This window comes from Gymnogyps californianus, chromosome 5 (assembly GCF_018139145.2).
Source record: "Gymnogyps californianus isolate 813 chromosome 5, ASM1813914v2, whole genome shotgun sequence".
Lineage (NCBI taxonomy): Eukaryota > Metazoa > Chordata > Aves > Accipitriformes > Cathartidae > Gymnogyps > Gymnogyps californianus.
This window is the reverse complement of record NC_059475.1, coordinates 59,126,060-59,141,768: the sequence shown is the minus strand read 5'-3', so window position 1 is coordinate 59,141,768 and position 15,709 is coordinate 59,126,060. Positions and strand designations below refer to the sequence as shown.

Here is a 15,709-nt window from a genome sequence, read left to right as displayed (position 1 = left end):
CCAATAGCTCCATTCTTTACTTAGCAATCTTAAAGCTTCTTTAACTGCTGCAGTAAATTGATTTACAGTTAACTTATCATGACTGTATCTTTACCTGGATATTTGCTTGCTGCAAATGGTGAGACCACGTAGTAAACAGATTCTGACGCATCTGCTGATCAAAGTAGCCAGCATAGGCAATAAAAGCTCCTGAAAGTAAGCAGTCTCCTGCAATAGTGGACATCTGGTTCTTGAAAGTTTCACTTGTCTTCTCCCATCTTTCACGTTCAGCAGAAAGACTCTTCAGAAGAGCTGTGCTACGGTTTACCTAGAAATAAGTGGTGAAGTAGCCTCTTTAGATGATGAATTGTTATAGTATTACAAGTCTCTTGGGACACTTAAATATTGACTCAAGGCCCAAGTTAAATTTAAAAGCTCAGAATGAAATTAAATTTGTGTTTCATCACTTCAGTGTTAATTTATTACATTATTTTTAACTGTTACCTTGATGAACTTAAAAGTGCCAAGTACTAGCACAGTAGTGACATGCTAATAATTAGATCAAGCACACAGAGAAATTCTTCGCCCCCTGCCTCCCTCCCCCCAAAAAGAAGTCCAGTTAAGACATGACAATTACACTACATCCATGCCTGTTTCCAAAGGCTTTCTACTTATTTTAAGCCTTATGTGAACTGTCTTGTTAATCAACTAGCAACAGGAGTTGATATTTCTAACCCCAGCCAGGTTTCAGTAGCTTAAGAAGCTTTGTGACATCCAGAGATGAAACAGACAGCTCAAGTACACTGCACAGGGGAAGCAACCAAGTCCGCTCACAAGTTTGAAGAATGGTTGAATTTCCAACTGTCAAAAATTAAAGAATGGAAAACTACTGATATATAAAAGTCTTACTTTTGCTTCTACAGCAGCCAAGTCTGCCTTAATAGCTTGAGCCTCCGAAATCAGTACTGCATATTCTTCTTTGTAACGGGCAATACTGGCCTCAAGATCGCGAATCATCTGCTCCACTTCATTTGCTTTCTGTTGGTTGTCTTTGGCATCATCCTCCAGCTTCTGCAGTTCATTGCGTAGAGGTTCCACTCTTTTCAACATATCAGCATAGTTCAGCTGTAAACAGTAAACAGCCCCTTTATACTTTCTAAAATGACACATGTTAACAAGACCACAGCATTCAGGTATAGACTATCAACTGCATCTTTTCAAGCTTAGGTAATTGTGACCTGTATAAGAATTAATAGGCACTTAACAGAAACTTAGGGATTGATAAACAATCCCTAAGACTCTAGTTTAAATCAAGCACAAACACATAAGTAATTGCTTTTTGCAAGATCCTTTTACTGCTCTGTAGATTTACAGGAAGTCATCTGAAACGTCGAGACCACATTAAGTAGTGTACAGCACTGTTTTGCATAAATACTCAACTGGGTGTCCATGCCAGTACTGCACTAATCTGCCTTTCTTAGTAAGGAACTGAGTATAGCCGAGCCACAGAACAATTAGGATAGGGCCTACTGGCAAGACTGAGGCTAAATAGAGTCTCTCCACATCATGCCATTCATAGCAGCCACAGTTTTAACAAGCCAAGCATTCTGCTGTATTGAACACCAACAGGCAAGTAAAACCATTCTTGGATATCTCAGTCTGGGGGCATCTTCCGAAAAGCCTATTCCTTTATGAAACTAGTCAAGTATTTAAAAGTCTGCCTAGAAGACCTTGACAGAGCTCTGCCTGTGAGCGTGCCCCACTCTGAGGCAAGACAAAACTTATGCAGTATCTATTAAGAGGACTGCATTGCATTTTCCAGTTGAGAACTGTATTGTCCTGTAGAATGACACTACATACAGAAAGGATCCGCTATTGTTTACTGTAAACCTAAAGATTCTCCGTGTAAAAGCTGTATCACAACTGGCCATTAGTTCTCTGGCACAGTACTACAGAGCCCAGAAGTATTAATCTGAACCATCTGCCAATTTCTTTGAAGCAAAATAGCTTGCAATATTTAGTTGAGTAGATGCAAATTCAGAGCCTTTAGACATTGCTATATGCCTTCAGCCTCACTCTTTTCACCTTGTGTTTGCTTCCCCACAGTACTGACTTTACCTGTGCAATTGCCCATTTCACCATAGGTCCGCAGGCCAGTGATGCTCTGTTTACAATTTCATAGTTGTAACTTGGATTTGACAGGTAGTTTTTCTTCATCTTCTCCCGGATGGCATCACTGCAAGGGAAAAGTTTTTCGAGATAGCATGAGTACACTGTATGTCAGCACACCGGTGTTCAGTATCCCTTTATCTAGCCTGCCTTCCACAGTTGACATGAACATTTCCTAGCAGTTTTGCTGACTGGTAGCTGGGATGTTTTAATTGGTTCAAGATGTTGTTTCAGAAATTACAGCTTACGGGTGATAAAAAGGCATTTAACAGTATTTTAAGATTAGTCACTCACAAATTGCTTAACTCTGCTCAGAAAAATTTGGAGTTGGAAGGGAATTCAGGTGTCTCTAGTATGACCTCCTGCTCAGATTCAGAGCCAGCTAGGAGGTCAGCCTGGATAAAGCCCTCAGCAGCCTGGTCTGTTATTGCTGCAAACCTACTTTCAACTAATAATGTGGCTTTGGACAGCAACACACCGCTTTGCAACCATGCCTTGAAGTTACTCAACAGCGGCTGTTTCGTCCCAGTTTGCATAACACACCTTTGCTTCAGTAGTCTGTTTCCTGTACCACCTACACATTCACTACATGCAGGAATAAATTAGTGTCAAAAGAAGTCAAGTGCTACCAAAGCAATTACACAGAGAAAAGTCCAGTTGAGACCTTCCATATCTTTGTAAATAGTTTATTCACATAAATAGCTCACACTTGCACTTTACCTGATTTCCTCAGCAGAGAAGTTAACAATGGTTGGAATGAAGTTCTCTCTCATGATGATGGAACGTATTTGTTTCCAGTCAGTTGTACTTTCACCTAGTAGTAGGCAGATGGACTCCAGTGCGAGCTTAACTGCTGCAGGTGGATTAGCCATAGAACGGACCTCTACCAGGTGCTGTTTCTTTATCGACTTCACAGCTAACCAGTGCCAGAAAGATGATGAATGCAGATTGGAAAGAAAACAAAAAGAGTTAGCAAAGTCCACTAAAGTACCTTGGATTTGTAAAAATGCTTCAAGATTCTCAAAAGGAATTTGAGGTTATTAGAGAAGCAGATACTAGCAGGTAACATTCAAACTACTACATCACAAGATAAACTTCTGTGAACGTCAGCTTGCCAACTAGCCAGAGGCAACTTACTCTGCTGCCTAAAAATTATTGACTTAAAGCAGCGATTCCTCTATCCAGCTTAACGAATAGACAGCAGTTTGATTGTATGCTGTCTGTGCAGCAATAAGGCATCAGTGGTCTTTCTGATTATGAGCTTTATGAATGCATAGACTGCATAAATAACTAGAGCTGGTCTGCCAGAAATGAAGCCACAAGCAATAAAAGGAGCATCAAGTATCAGATCAGTACTACAAACAGCGCAAAATCACAGCTCAAAGACTAGGAATTTCTTCAACACTGTTCAGCTCCATGCTAAGAGCCTACACTTTTGTTAGACCGCACCAACTCAGACCACACCAAAACACGTTCCCACAGACTTCAGTTTTAGATCCAAGCCCATAGTGTGATCTCTTCAGCTGCTAACATACCGTTCTGAGCTTCAATGACAGCAGGCTCCACCTTGTCAAGATCTTCTTTCACACTCATCTGCTTGTCTGCAATGACCTCCTGCTGCTTGTGCAGCTGCTCCTGAATCTCCTGGCTCATGACCTAGAAGGAAATTTCACAGACAAAATACTGCTTTTTAGAAGTTGAACTTCTTCCAGTACTTGCTCTGCAGGCTCTGTTTTGTAAATAAAAATATTTACTATGCATAAAGATTTAACAAAGATTTTTACCTTTTTCTTCTCAGCTTCCTGCTGATCTTTCACCATCTTTTTCAACTTGTCATTGGCTGCTGCATTCTTCACTTCCAGTTCCTGACTCTTTATTCTTAGGTCACGCCGCAATTCTTCCACCTGAGAGAGATTGTAAGATGGGAGAGAGAATTCATATTAAGCATGGAGATCTATTTAATCACTCCAGCCTTACAGAGGGCAAAGTTTGAAAGATACGTACCTGATCAACTGTTTCTTTGATTTTTCTAAGACCAACATTCAAATGCATTTGCTGTTCCTCTAATTCACTTCGTTTCTCATTGAACAAGTTGGCATAATGGTTGATGAAGTCTAAATAGTGGCGTGGTGTGATTGCCATGGTTCTGCCTCCTCGTTTTGCCAGACGAGCATTAGCCTTTAGGTAAGCAAAAGTTGTAGATTATGCATTGTTTTTAAATCTATTTGGATGCCAAAGACCATACTTTTTAGGAAACTGGCGCATGATGCTGTGGCCTAGAGATCAATATAAGTTAAGCAGTGTAATAACAACAACATACCTGATGAAGAGTCTGATGAACAAACACACAACTATTAACAATAGCTTCCCTGTGCGATGGTGGTTGTGGTAGCTTATCATACACAACTGGCATGTAATCGGGCACGATATAATTTGGTTTCTCAAGATCCATTTTGCTTGTGAACTCTTTGCCAACTTGGTACAGTGCCTCAGTTGACCAGTCTCCAAACCAGTTCAAGACACACCTGAAATACAAAGCATTTGTGAAGACTTCCCAAAAAGTACTGTTTTAACAGTACTTGTAATACATGTTGGAATACACAGCAATTACCTGTTGAAGAGCGCAGGAGAGGTAGCTGCCCTGTCCTTCAGGCCCTCAGAGGATGGATTCATAGTGAACACAACATGGAGATTGCGAATAACTTGGCTGGTGAACCATTTGTAGAGTTCCTCATGCGAATCTAACATTAAACCTTCTTTCTGTGCTCCTTCTTTACACTGAGTCATGAGGGTGGCATATTCATCTCCTTCAAAGAGACCAGGAACCTAATTCAAAAGATAGTTTTGTTGTAGCTTATAGTTGTAAAAAGGTGCTTAAAGTATTTACTTAAAATCTTCTTACCTCTCCATTGGCTAGGAGAGTGTTCATTCTTTCCAGGAATCCAGAATCCAATACATTTGACTCATCCATTATAAAAGCTATTTTTTCATTTTTACAGCCAGAGCGTCTCAATACTGTCCTAAGGTCTTCATCAAAATCTTCACCTGTATATTTTCTGTGAACCTAGAAAGATTTAACATTGGTTATTAACATTTTGGTTTAGCTTTTAATGGGATTTTTTAGGGGTCGATAATAAGAAGTATGAGTTTTGACTAACAGGGTTTTTTTTAAGTTAAACTAGCACACCAACCTTAATTTGGTAGACACTCAAACCGTTCATCCAGGCGACAAATCTTGAGAGGGTTGTTTTCCCTGCTCCACTGACTCCAATAAGCAGCAAGTGGCCCTGGGGCTGACGGAAGATTCTGAAAAAGAACATAACCAAGTATGTCTGATAAGTGTTATCAACTTACTGAAGCTTTTCCTTGAACACCTAAACTTCAAGTTAGTACCAAAACTGACACACTGTCCCAGACAGAATCCTGCTATCTGGAGGCCAGCAGTATATCGTCTATGGACAACAATGGGACCATGCTCCATTCTTACTTTGTACTCAGGCTACTCTGTTGTAGAAAAAGTCTCTAAATACTATTTATACAAGCAGCAACTGAAGTCTCAACTTACCTGTCAATTCTTAACACATGATCCAAGACTTCATTGAACAGAACAAGTGGTACATCAAGTTCTTCTTCATAAAAGACTTTAAGCCTAGCTTTCACATAGTCTCTTAATTCTTCTTGATCCACTGGAATATAATCCTAAAAGAACCAGTCAATACAGTATGGAATTTAAGATTAAGGGAATTTTGCTTAGGGATCAATTTATGAGTAGATGAAAGCAGAACTATTAGAATACTTAAAGTAGCAATCGTCTACAAAAGCTTAAGAATGCTGTACTCATTTAACTTGCACAGGAATACGTCCACAGCCTAGAGCGCCACAAATAACGGCATGGGGTTTAAATACTGTATCTACTGAACCTACCACAGGTTGAGTCTGTGCTGCCGGTCACCAAAGAGACTGGGAAGCAGCATGACAGACTTAGTCCCCTCCCTCACTCCCCCAATTTATTTTAAATAGCCTTTCCTAGACACTTGCTATTGGACACAGAAATGGGTAGCAGGCTAGATGGACTTTTGCCTTGACCCAGAGGGATTTCTACAGATTGCCTAGCTGGATCACTTTAGATTGCAAGGAACAGTCCACCATAAAATTTATAATAGCAGTATTTTTCAAGGGTCACTGCCTTATCCAAGAGATTCCATAAGCAATAATTGTCAGCAACTTTCTGGCAGTGTTATACTGTTCTTGAGAAATATTATTTAATACTGCCTTTATGTACTGTGGTAGATCTTACAATAGCATATCCCTGGCATAACAGCTGTTAACTTTGTAGTAGAGTTCACTTCAGATAATCATAGTAAGAACTTCTTGGAGATCAGTTTAACAAAATGATGGGCACCAATTATCATGTTAATATAGTCATAAGAGCTGCATCACCCAGTTGCTCCCAAACTATTTAATTTTTTAATTTTTTAAAAATTTTTACTTACCTTCGACAGCCAGTTGCTGTACAAGATAGGTCTGCTCATAGCTTTTTCTTTGTCAATATTGGGGAAGTGTTTCAGAGCAACCATATCAATGTTCTCATCAGTCCAGCGTCTCTCCTCATCTTCCACAAGTCTGGATAAAGAAACAAGTCAATGACTACAAATCCTCTGTAATGGGAGAATATAATCACATCCCATGGCAGTACTACTACTAAAGTATGTTTCTGCTTTGCACAGATACTACTCCCAACAGTGTCAAGTCAGAGTGAAGGAAAATATTCTCATTTGTATTCCAGCTATTTAACATGAAGCACACTTCAGTTTGGTCTTCTAATGAAAGTTGGCAAGGAGTGGGGAAAATTAATTTTGAACCTTTTTTTTTTTGCCTCCCCATCTCATGTTTATTTTACCTGTCTTGGAAGAGACGTAAGGCTTCATGGGCCCAAATCCTGATAAGGCCTTCAACTGGTAAGGTTTCTAGTGGTCTCAATGCTTCAAATATACCTCTCACCCATCGAGTCATTTCACGAGGTGAATAGATGTAGTGTGGCTGTGTGTCTTGAGTGAATCTCTCCTAAAAATTTAAACTTAATTAGTTACTTCATCCCAAAGTTGCACCGTATTTTTTACAGGCCTTGGCATTGCAAGATACTACTTCGCTAGCGTCATTCAGTGGCTTTCGCCAGAACTCAAGTAATTAGTTGAGTTCTTGTACACATATTATCCATATGAAAGGCAAACAATGCATGTTAAATGATTCAGCATAAAAGGAAGACTTCTAATTAGGAGTTTGGGGTTGTATTTAACAAGTTACCTGAGACATTGTGTAGAATTCTACCATAGCAGCAGTGAGAGGTTCTGCATATGTGCGAAGTGATGGGATCAGCCTTAGCATTGCACGATTGAATGTTCCATATATCTGAGTAAGTGAAGCCGGTCCAGGATAGTCCACATAAACCACAGGAACATGTCGTAAAAATCTGAAAGATTAGCATATTACACAGTCCAGAAAGTCAAATTACAGTCTGTACTATTTTCATTTTCTTTTGCCAAAATTAAATAACTGCTTGATTCAAAATTTTCAGCAGTAACCGCAGTTGGTTTGATTGCTCCTCAGTGACTCGGACCAAAAAGCATTCTGGAGTATCCACAGCATTTCAGACAGGTTATTCAAGAAGTGTAACAGTGAGGCCACTGGCTGGCTGTCAGGATAAGAACCAACTAGGAGTTAGTTCAAAAGCAAGGAACACAATTTCAGCACAGCTGGTGTTAAACAAGAGTATTAACAACAGATTACATAGTCAACGCTTCAATTTTGACCCCTATTCTGTTGCTATATACAGTTTACTAGATACATTACCTGTGTGAGAGAGGTTTTCTTCCAGGATCAGTAGGTGGATTACATGCACCAACAAACTGAATTCTCTCCAGTTTCACCCATGTCTGGTCTGATGTACGATAGAACCCTCCATGTTCCACCATCTGGAAAAAAAATAAAAGCAAAATAAAATCAGTGGAACATTGCATTTCCCTGAAAATAACTGTTAGGATATAGTTGATTACAAAGAAAAACAAACCTGTCTAATGAAGGATATGACTCTCTGTGTGCCATACTTATCCATATCTGGCAAGTTGATTTCATCACAGAACAGCACCAGCCACTTTCCTAACTGCACAGGAGCCAGCACCACTCCATTAGGTGTACGCCTGTACTCACAGTAGTGATCAAAAGTTTTCAAGAGCAGTTCTGGAGTGGTAGCACTAGAAAAGTTGAGTCCAACCACCTTAAAAAGAGAACAGTGAAAAGAAATAGGTAAAATACACCAAGGCTTGAAAGACAGTACATCAAGAGTCCTGAAAACAGGTCTGTGTGGCTTTCCACAGTGGAAGTACATATACCATCTATATTTCAGGTTACTGTCTGTATTCTGACTACTGTTTGCTTCCCACTGCAGGTTCTCCATTTACCATGCAGCAATGCCTCCTGCCCAACCTTGTACTTAGAACATCACAGCTTCATATAACTGTTACTCCACCTAAATACACTGAAGAATGAGAGCTATTCTTAAACATTACCACAGGTTTTTAAATAGTAAATGAAGGAATGCTCCTATAGTACTGAAGCAGTAAAGGAAGGAAGTAGTTTTTAGGTTAAGGATCTTAAGACATAAATTTAGATTCTGCTCAACATAATTTTTATTTTTTGCTATGTATACACGACTGACTGAGGTGGAGGTATCACTGAATTCTGGCTAGCAAATCATTTCCATGCTAAATCAAGACTGCTTTAGTCTTTAAGATTAGAGACTTGTTACTACTCTGTAATTCACACATGTGCGTGCATGTGCGCACGCACACACACACTCTCTTGCGTACCTCCATGTCAGGCAGAGCTCTAAGAGCACTGAAGAGGGTCATGGTCTTTCCAGAACCTGGTGGGCCACACAGTACTAGAGGTTTGTGTTCTGCCAGCCAAGTATACAGCAATGCTTCATGGCGAACTGTATCTAGGGTTGGTACTACAACATCAGGAGCTGCAACTTTGTGTGTTTCAACTTCAATTTGAGGAACCTTGGATTGCCATGGCACCCATTCACCTGTAATGGACACCTAAGAGCACAAAAACATGATCAGACAATTTAGAACAGGAATATAACTCAACTTTAGTTAAAATATTTTTTTTAAAACCACAGAATAGTTTGTGCCATCAAATTTGATGTGTTTATTTAAACAGGCAGCTTGTTCGCTGAACTGTGAAACTGTAAAATTTAAGATAGTCTAGCGTTTTATTTTCCAGTTTCATCTCCAAAATCTAAAGCAAGCTTCTAAGAACACAGAAGAGCAACACTTCTAGCATAAGAAAGGCTTACCTCATAGTCAATTATAGGTATGTTGGGTGCAGTCGGCAGTGGCACAGTGGTGATTCTCCTAATGTATTCTCCCAGCTCTGCTCTCATTTTCAAACGACTGTCTCCAGAAAGAGACCAGAGTATTGCATAGACCAGGTACCTCTGTAAGAAGCAGCAAAAGCAGCTATTAGTTTTAGAGTAATGGAACAAAACTTAATGAACAATAAATCAAATCTAGCTGCTATACTGACATGTCAAAGACAGCAGTCACTTAGCAGCACATTGTATTACCTGGATGTAACGCTCTAGTTGATCTATCTGCATTGGAAAGTCTGGATGATTGGCATTGTACTGGGCTACGTTGCGGCAAGCTTGATGCAACATGGAGAACAGAGAACCAAGACAGCGCAAGCGGGTGAGATCCATAATATGCTCCAACTTGAAAGCATGTTCAAGTGCTTTAGTTACCAGGCCATTAGATGTGAAATATGGCTGCATTATTGTTGCAGCATCTCTCTGAATCTGTTGGGGGAGACAAACACTGCTCAAAGCACTTGCTTCTCATTTGAGTACCAAGCAGCAGGAAATAATTTTGTTTAAGGTTTGAAATGCTTCATATTTTAATATTCTTTAAAAACACAAAAAAAGACGTAAAGAGGAAGTCAGCTTTTCTATGATAGGCTGTCATAAATTCTAAGTACACCGTACTCCTTGTGATACAAGCACTCTTACTACATTATCGGATAATGTAATGTAAGTTATACCTGCAACATTGGGGATGCTGCTTCTTCTCCTTCATCTTCTTTGCCCTTTCGCCTTCGCTGAGCTTCCTCTTCACCTTCATCCAGAGGAATGCTTCTTAGTCTGGCCAGGAAGTTATTGAATATCATGTCTGTACTGAGAACATCCTCACTGAACCAGACCATGCCACACCTTGACACAGTAGCCAAAGTGGCATATTTCAGATCCTGTACCTCAAACATGATACGCACCTAAAGAGCAGAAATTTAAAACAAGTTTGAAGTAAAAACAAACAACCAACGAATAGCAAAACAAAACAAAAAACAGAGACCTTTTAAAATAGGTTAATTTGTATTTAGCCTCTGAATAATCAACAGCAGCATTAAACTATCCTAAGGCAAGTTCATCGTTATTGACTGTTACTCGAGACTTTTATATAATCCACAAAGTTTGTCTTACAGGGTCAGAGTAAGTATAACGCGAAATGTTTGTTTCCACAAAAGCTCCTAACTCCAGCAAATACCTGAGATCAGTATTACTCTGCTTGTGATGGATTAAGGTAAAAGCAACAAGTTTATAGGACAGCACATAAACACCATGTAAAAAAAGTAACGTTACATTTGGTGGAAGGCTGAGACGTTCTCCATTTGGCAGAGTCAGTAGTTTGTTGTCATCCAAAACAGAATTCAAGTTCTCAACCCATTCAGGGTCTACATCACCATCAAAGATAATCCACTGACGTTTCTGTAGTTCACCTCTCACATTGTCTATGATTCTACATTAAAGGAAATATTTATTGCAGTAGAGAACAAAGACTCAGTAAGGCCAGATTATCTACGGCACAAATGTACTGGCCATCTTTCATTCGTGCTATTAGAGACTCACTTTCTCAGGACGTGTGTAAACAAGCCATCTGTCCATTCTCTGGTGTTTGGATCCAAAGTACCATAGAGGTGATCTTTGCTGATTGCTTTTGGATCTATAATATGAGCAACACCTTCCACACCCTCCAGCCGTTCGAGGGCTTTTAGAAGAACTCTCCAAGCCATGCTCTTTCCACTTCCAGAGGGACCGACCATCATCAATCCATGATTTATCTGTGTAATCTGATACAGCTGAAGAACCTGCGACAGAAGAAATAATGTACCAATTAAGTCTTAACTTCAGTAGTCAATCTAAGCTTCTATATATTGCTCGCTTAAGACAAGAAAAGGGAAAAAGCTTTCCACCTTTCATGATAAAAAAGGAAGCTTCATAAGCTTATACATAACCTTCACACCTTATACATAAGCTTCAATTCCACATTTTCAGTTTTATATTTTACCTTTTCAACCCACATGCCACCAACTTCTTCTCCATCACCATAGGTAAGGTACATTTCCTGACACACTTTCTTCAGCTCTTCTCGCAAGGCTGTCATCTCCCCACGATGATACTGTACTCCAGGGAATACATCAGAAAGGAGACTGAACAGCAATGGAATGTCTTCTGCAACCAGTTTTGGTACCATAGTTTCACACACACTTTGGATCAGGATCTGCAGAGAGTGTCATGTTTTGGTTAAGACTTTTTGTTAAGTTTGCTTTACCAAACATGTTTGACAAGGAATACTTCACTAAATACTTTACTGATAAAGCACCAGACCACAGTGGTCTTGATAAAAACAACCATTGATGGGGTTTCAACTTCGAAACTACACAATGCATTCCTATTGATTTTCAGTTCATACAACTGTAGTTTCTCATGCGTCTTCACTATGCTTTTGGCATTAACTGCTGAGGAACTGAGCAGCAGTAAGCATTATGAATGCACCACCTCGTAAGAACAAGTCTTTCACTATGATTCAGGGACTCCTAAGATATGTTTAACTTGGAGTTTCTAAGCTATCGAATTACCATCTTTTGTAACTAACATTACTTCTGTGATAAAGTACAGGATGCACACTAAATGAAGCAAATAACCCTGCAGTGTTTACCATTTAGTGTTCAGCCATGCAAACAAAGTAAAGAGTTCACACACACATTACCTCTTGTTCTGGTAAGTTCTCAGCAATTTCTCCCTCATCAACAACTTCACCACGCTCTTCTTTCTCCCGCTTTATCTTCTGAATCCTCTCCCTCTTCACATTACCTGCACTAACCAGCACACTCTTCAGTGCTCTCAAGCCAAAATCATAGTGACTTTGGGAGGACAGCTGTTCATCACAAAGCCTAAGAAGCAAAACAGACAAAACAGAATTTGATTCTCAATAGAAACCAACACAACACTCAGTAAATGTCATTGTTTACTGGAAATGATTACTTGAAATGGTTGCTGCGCAACATGCTTAGTGAATTGCAAAGAACATTTTAGCTTTGAAGAACAAGCTCTATTTTTACCGATTGGAGCCAAACTTGTTACTCACTTGAAGAATGGTACTATCTTATTGGCAAGCACTTCAGCTGTACGGAAACCTTGGGAGTACAACATGACCTGGGCAATCAACTGGCGATCTGGTTTTGTCATTGCCAAGCTACGGAACAACTTCTTCAAATTGTCAGGCAGATTTGATCTGCCCGCATAGCCAGGATTCATGGTGATGAATATAGCCATGTCAGGGCTCACTTTGACTTGTTTGTTCAGCAGCTCACAAGTAATAGGCGTTGCAGCTGAAAAGACAGTGCACTTAGTTACACCTGAGTCAGTGATCAATCACCCTGAGAACAGAAGTCATACTTTGTTCTATTTTAGTTTCCTACAGTAACAGACAGCAGGTCCTCTAGTACTGCAACTCAAATACTCAAATACAAATTTCTACCAGCTGAAAGTTACTTCAGGCTTTTAAGTTTTGATAGAAAGTGGCTTCATCCTTCGATTGTTTGGGAGAAATGTAACTGAGTAACAAAACAGCATGAAGGACATTACATATGCTGTACAACACTATTAGGAATGAAACATTACGTACTCTTGTCATAGTTGGGGTTGGAATGCTCTCGCAAGGCTTCCTGGATGCACTGAACTTGCTGTGAAACGGCAGAGAGCATACGCTCCTCCAGTCTGTTGAACTCATCAAAGCAGCCCCATGCACCCACTTGGCAAAGTCCCACAAAGATACGTCCCATTGCCTGCACGTAGAGGGGAAAATTCACTGAACTTGCATGATCATTCTTGCCTATGCATAGGCAAAGGGAGCAGAGAAGAGCACTTTATACAATCCATCCAAGGCAGGAAGGAGCTGTATTTCTATGTAGGCTACCATCTTTGTAGTACCATTTATAAAAGGGTTTTTAACTGACTTTCAGATGTTCAATGCTTCACAGAATCACAAAAGATGATCATAGCTTCCTATTACTACATACTGCACTGCAGTGTATTCACAAAACAGTCACGGTAAGTCCACTGCATAATGTTTTGTTTGCTGATACCATTAATACCAGGTGCAGTTCTAGTCCTTTATTGCAAGGAGGATACCAGAATTACAAAGCATTTCAGAAGAGCAAACTCGACGGCCAGAGTACGATAAGGCTTCCACCTAAAGAACAACCTTTAAGGTAGAATTCTGCAAAAGGCAACATGAGGCAATGTGATGGAGGTCTAAAAGCCACTGGTTTAGGATGAATAGGAATCAACTGTTCACTGTCTTTTCCACTACAAGAACTAAGGAATCATTAAAAAACACTCCATAAAGTGCAGAGTAATGCAGTGGAACTCTTTGGTAGAGAATGCTACAGAAGCAAGTGTGCATGCGGATTTAAGGGGAGAAATGAGTACCCGGAGAAAGGTTCACTGGAGCATGAATAGAGTAACCCATTTCAGCTTGGGACGTCCTGATCCTCCCAACTGTCAGAGGTAGGAAGGGGCTGGGGGCAAGGAAGGAGTATCATGCACTATCTGTGATCTTACTACTCCCTAGGTACTTTCTTACAGTTACCACTACGGGCCAAATACTGACTAAATGGACCCCTGGTCTGATTGAAATACAGCTATACAGGAAAAAAAAAAAAAAACAAACAGATGGGCAACCTGGCAGAGTCCATGAAGTATTGTGATTCCTTGGCCATATTTTATATTGTTTTTTATATACACACCTGACTGAGGTTTTTATTTTGAGACGTTTGCTGTGTTACACTTTACACAGGCACTTCATCTGGTTCGCAGTTTGACAACGTCATTAATTTTGAAATATCTGGGTAAATTTTCTTAGTTTTGAAGAATCTTTCACATTCTGAAGGCAAACTCACAGTTATGTCGCAAAGGATAACTTGGTAATAGTACAGCTACTTTGGCAGTCTCACACTCTCATCTGTTCTCCATTAAACCAGTACTAGCAATGCAAACTAAACAGTTTAAGTTTCTTTCCTAAAGCCAGTCTTAAGTCTCTACCCTGTACTTCCTCTTCCTTTCCCTCCATTTGCTGCTATAGAACTACCTATTCTAAAAACCCAGAACCCCTCCCCCAGCAGTGTTCTGCCCCACTTTTGCTTTAGGCATTTTTTGTTACAGAGCATCTATATGACCCACAGATACTGGCTCGGTTAAGACTTACAGATAATCATCTTGAAAATAAACACTGCTGGCTATTTCAGAGTTCTGAAGAGATTCCTATTGCTTATTAGCAAAGACTACATTTTTTTCATCAAACAGCTTACCTGGAAGTCAAATGTTTCATCGCAGTTGAAAACCAACACAAAGCGGCCAAGCTGATGTCCAAGAGCCTTAACAGATTCTGTTTTACCAGTACCAGCAGGACCTATTTTCAAAGCGGGACAGACATGTTTTAGTGTTTATCATCTGAGGTACCACTGCCTGCTCATGTAATCTGCCAGCATGCTAACTCTAGTGGTCCCTGACAAGAGGATTCAGTGAAACCTAAAACTGTTACAACTTCACCAAAAGACTGTTCTTCAGTGTCTTAGTTATAAGTGTTCTGCATGTTTACATTAAAGCTACATATTAGAGAGGATAAGAGTTTATATACTTTTCCCAAGTTTTTATTGTACTTTAGTACAAACTTACCAAATGGTGATCCTCCAAGTCTTGCCTCCAGGGCTTGTGTCATTGTCAGGTAACAGCGGTCAGTAAGAGGAGTCTGTACTAGCTTATCCTGAACACCAAGGTACTCAAAACCATAGTTGAATTTGGCATTTGCCATCTGAATGGAGAGCTGCTGCAACACATCTGTCTGTTTTGGGTCAAAGTAGAACCGCATTTGGCTGAGCCACTCAAAGGATTTGGAGTTGTCAATCTTGCTTTTGATCAGTGATCTTGTAACATCTCTCTGGTGCACCAACTCGGTGATCTGGAGAATGAAGTAACTCCTTAGACCACAGCAATACAAGCCATTGCTAATAAAGCCAGGAATCCTACAGCTTCTCAGATTAGCACAGTAAATTGCCATAATTTAGAAATCACGACCTACCAACACTCTCTGCCTTAAAATCTGTTGCTACAAAGACAAAACTAACAATGTTGACTGCTCTTGTTAAGGACTTCCCTAGCTTT

At 39.9% G+C, this 15,709-nt stretch overlaps 1 protein-coding gene across 3 annotated transcripts in view; it reads right to left on the bottom strand.

Moving 5' to 3' along the window:
- DYNC1H1 (dynein cytoplasmic 1 heavy chain 1) overlaps positions 1 to 15,709 on the bottom strand; it is a 49,463-nt gene that overhangs the window by 16,822 nt on the left and 16,932 nt on the right. For all 3 annotated transcript variants that reach the window (XR_007766527.1, XM_050897735.1, XM_050897734.1), the window contains exons 27-55: positions 15,224 to 15,506; positions 14,857 to 14,957; positions 13,173 to 13,332; positions 12,633 to 12,876; positions 12,255 to 12,438; positions 11,553 to 11,765; positions 11,114 to 11,352; positions 10,847 to 11,003; positions 10,252 to 10,479; positions 9,779 to 10,009; positions 9,509 to 9,649; positions 9,015 to 9,248; positions 8,216 to 8,422; positions 7,999 to 8,120; positions 7,453 to 7,618; positions 7,049 to 7,212; positions 6,642 to 6,771; positions 5,714 to 5,847; positions 5,340 to 5,454; positions 5,051 to 5,212; positions 4,760 to 4,974; positions 4,469 to 4,673; positions 4,153 to 4,326; positions 3,933 to 4,052; positions 3,684 to 3,804; positions 2,869 to 3,064; positions 2,098 to 2,215; positions 889 to 1,104; positions 95 to 307 (exon numbers count right to left, since the gene is read on the bottom strand). Coding sequence is in view for 2 of the 3 variants with exons in the window: in XM_050897735.1 (XP_050753692.1) it covers positions 95 to 307; positions 889 to 1,104; positions 2,098 to 2,215; positions 2,869 to 3,064; positions 3,684 to 3,804; positions 3,933 to 4,052; positions 4,153 to 4,326; positions 4,469 to 4,673; positions 4,760 to 4,974; positions 5,051 to 5,212; positions 5,340 to 5,454; positions 5,714 to 5,847; positions 6,642 to 6,771; positions 7,049 to 7,212; positions 7,453 to 7,618; positions 7,999 to 8,120; positions 8,216 to 8,422; positions 9,015 to 9,248; positions 9,509 to 9,649; positions 9,779 to 10,009; positions 10,252 to 10,479; positions 10,847 to 11,003; positions 11,114 to 11,352; positions 11,553 to 11,765; positions 12,255 to 12,438; positions 12,633 to 12,876; positions 13,173 to 13,332; positions 14,857 to 14,957; positions 15,224 to 15,506 (5,193 nt within the window). In the remaining variant the exon portion in view is untranslated. The remainder of the gene's footprint in view (positions 1 to 94; positions 308 to 888; positions 1,105 to 2,097; positions 2,216 to 2,868; positions 3,065 to 3,683; positions 3,805 to 3,932; positions 4,053 to 4,152; positions 4,327 to 4,468; positions 4,674 to 4,759; positions 4,975 to 5,050; positions 5,213 to 5,339; positions 5,455 to 5,713; positions 5,848 to 6,641; positions 6,772 to 7,048; positions 7,213 to 7,452; positions 7,619 to 7,998; positions 8,121 to 8,215; positions 8,423 to 9,014; positions 9,249 to 9,508; positions 9,650 to 9,778; positions 10,010 to 10,251; positions 10,480 to 10,846; positions 11,004 to 11,113; positions 11,353 to 11,552; positions 11,766 to 12,254; positions 12,439 to 12,632; positions 12,877 to 13,172; positions 13,333 to 14,856; positions 14,958 to 15,223; positions 15,507 to 15,709) is intronic.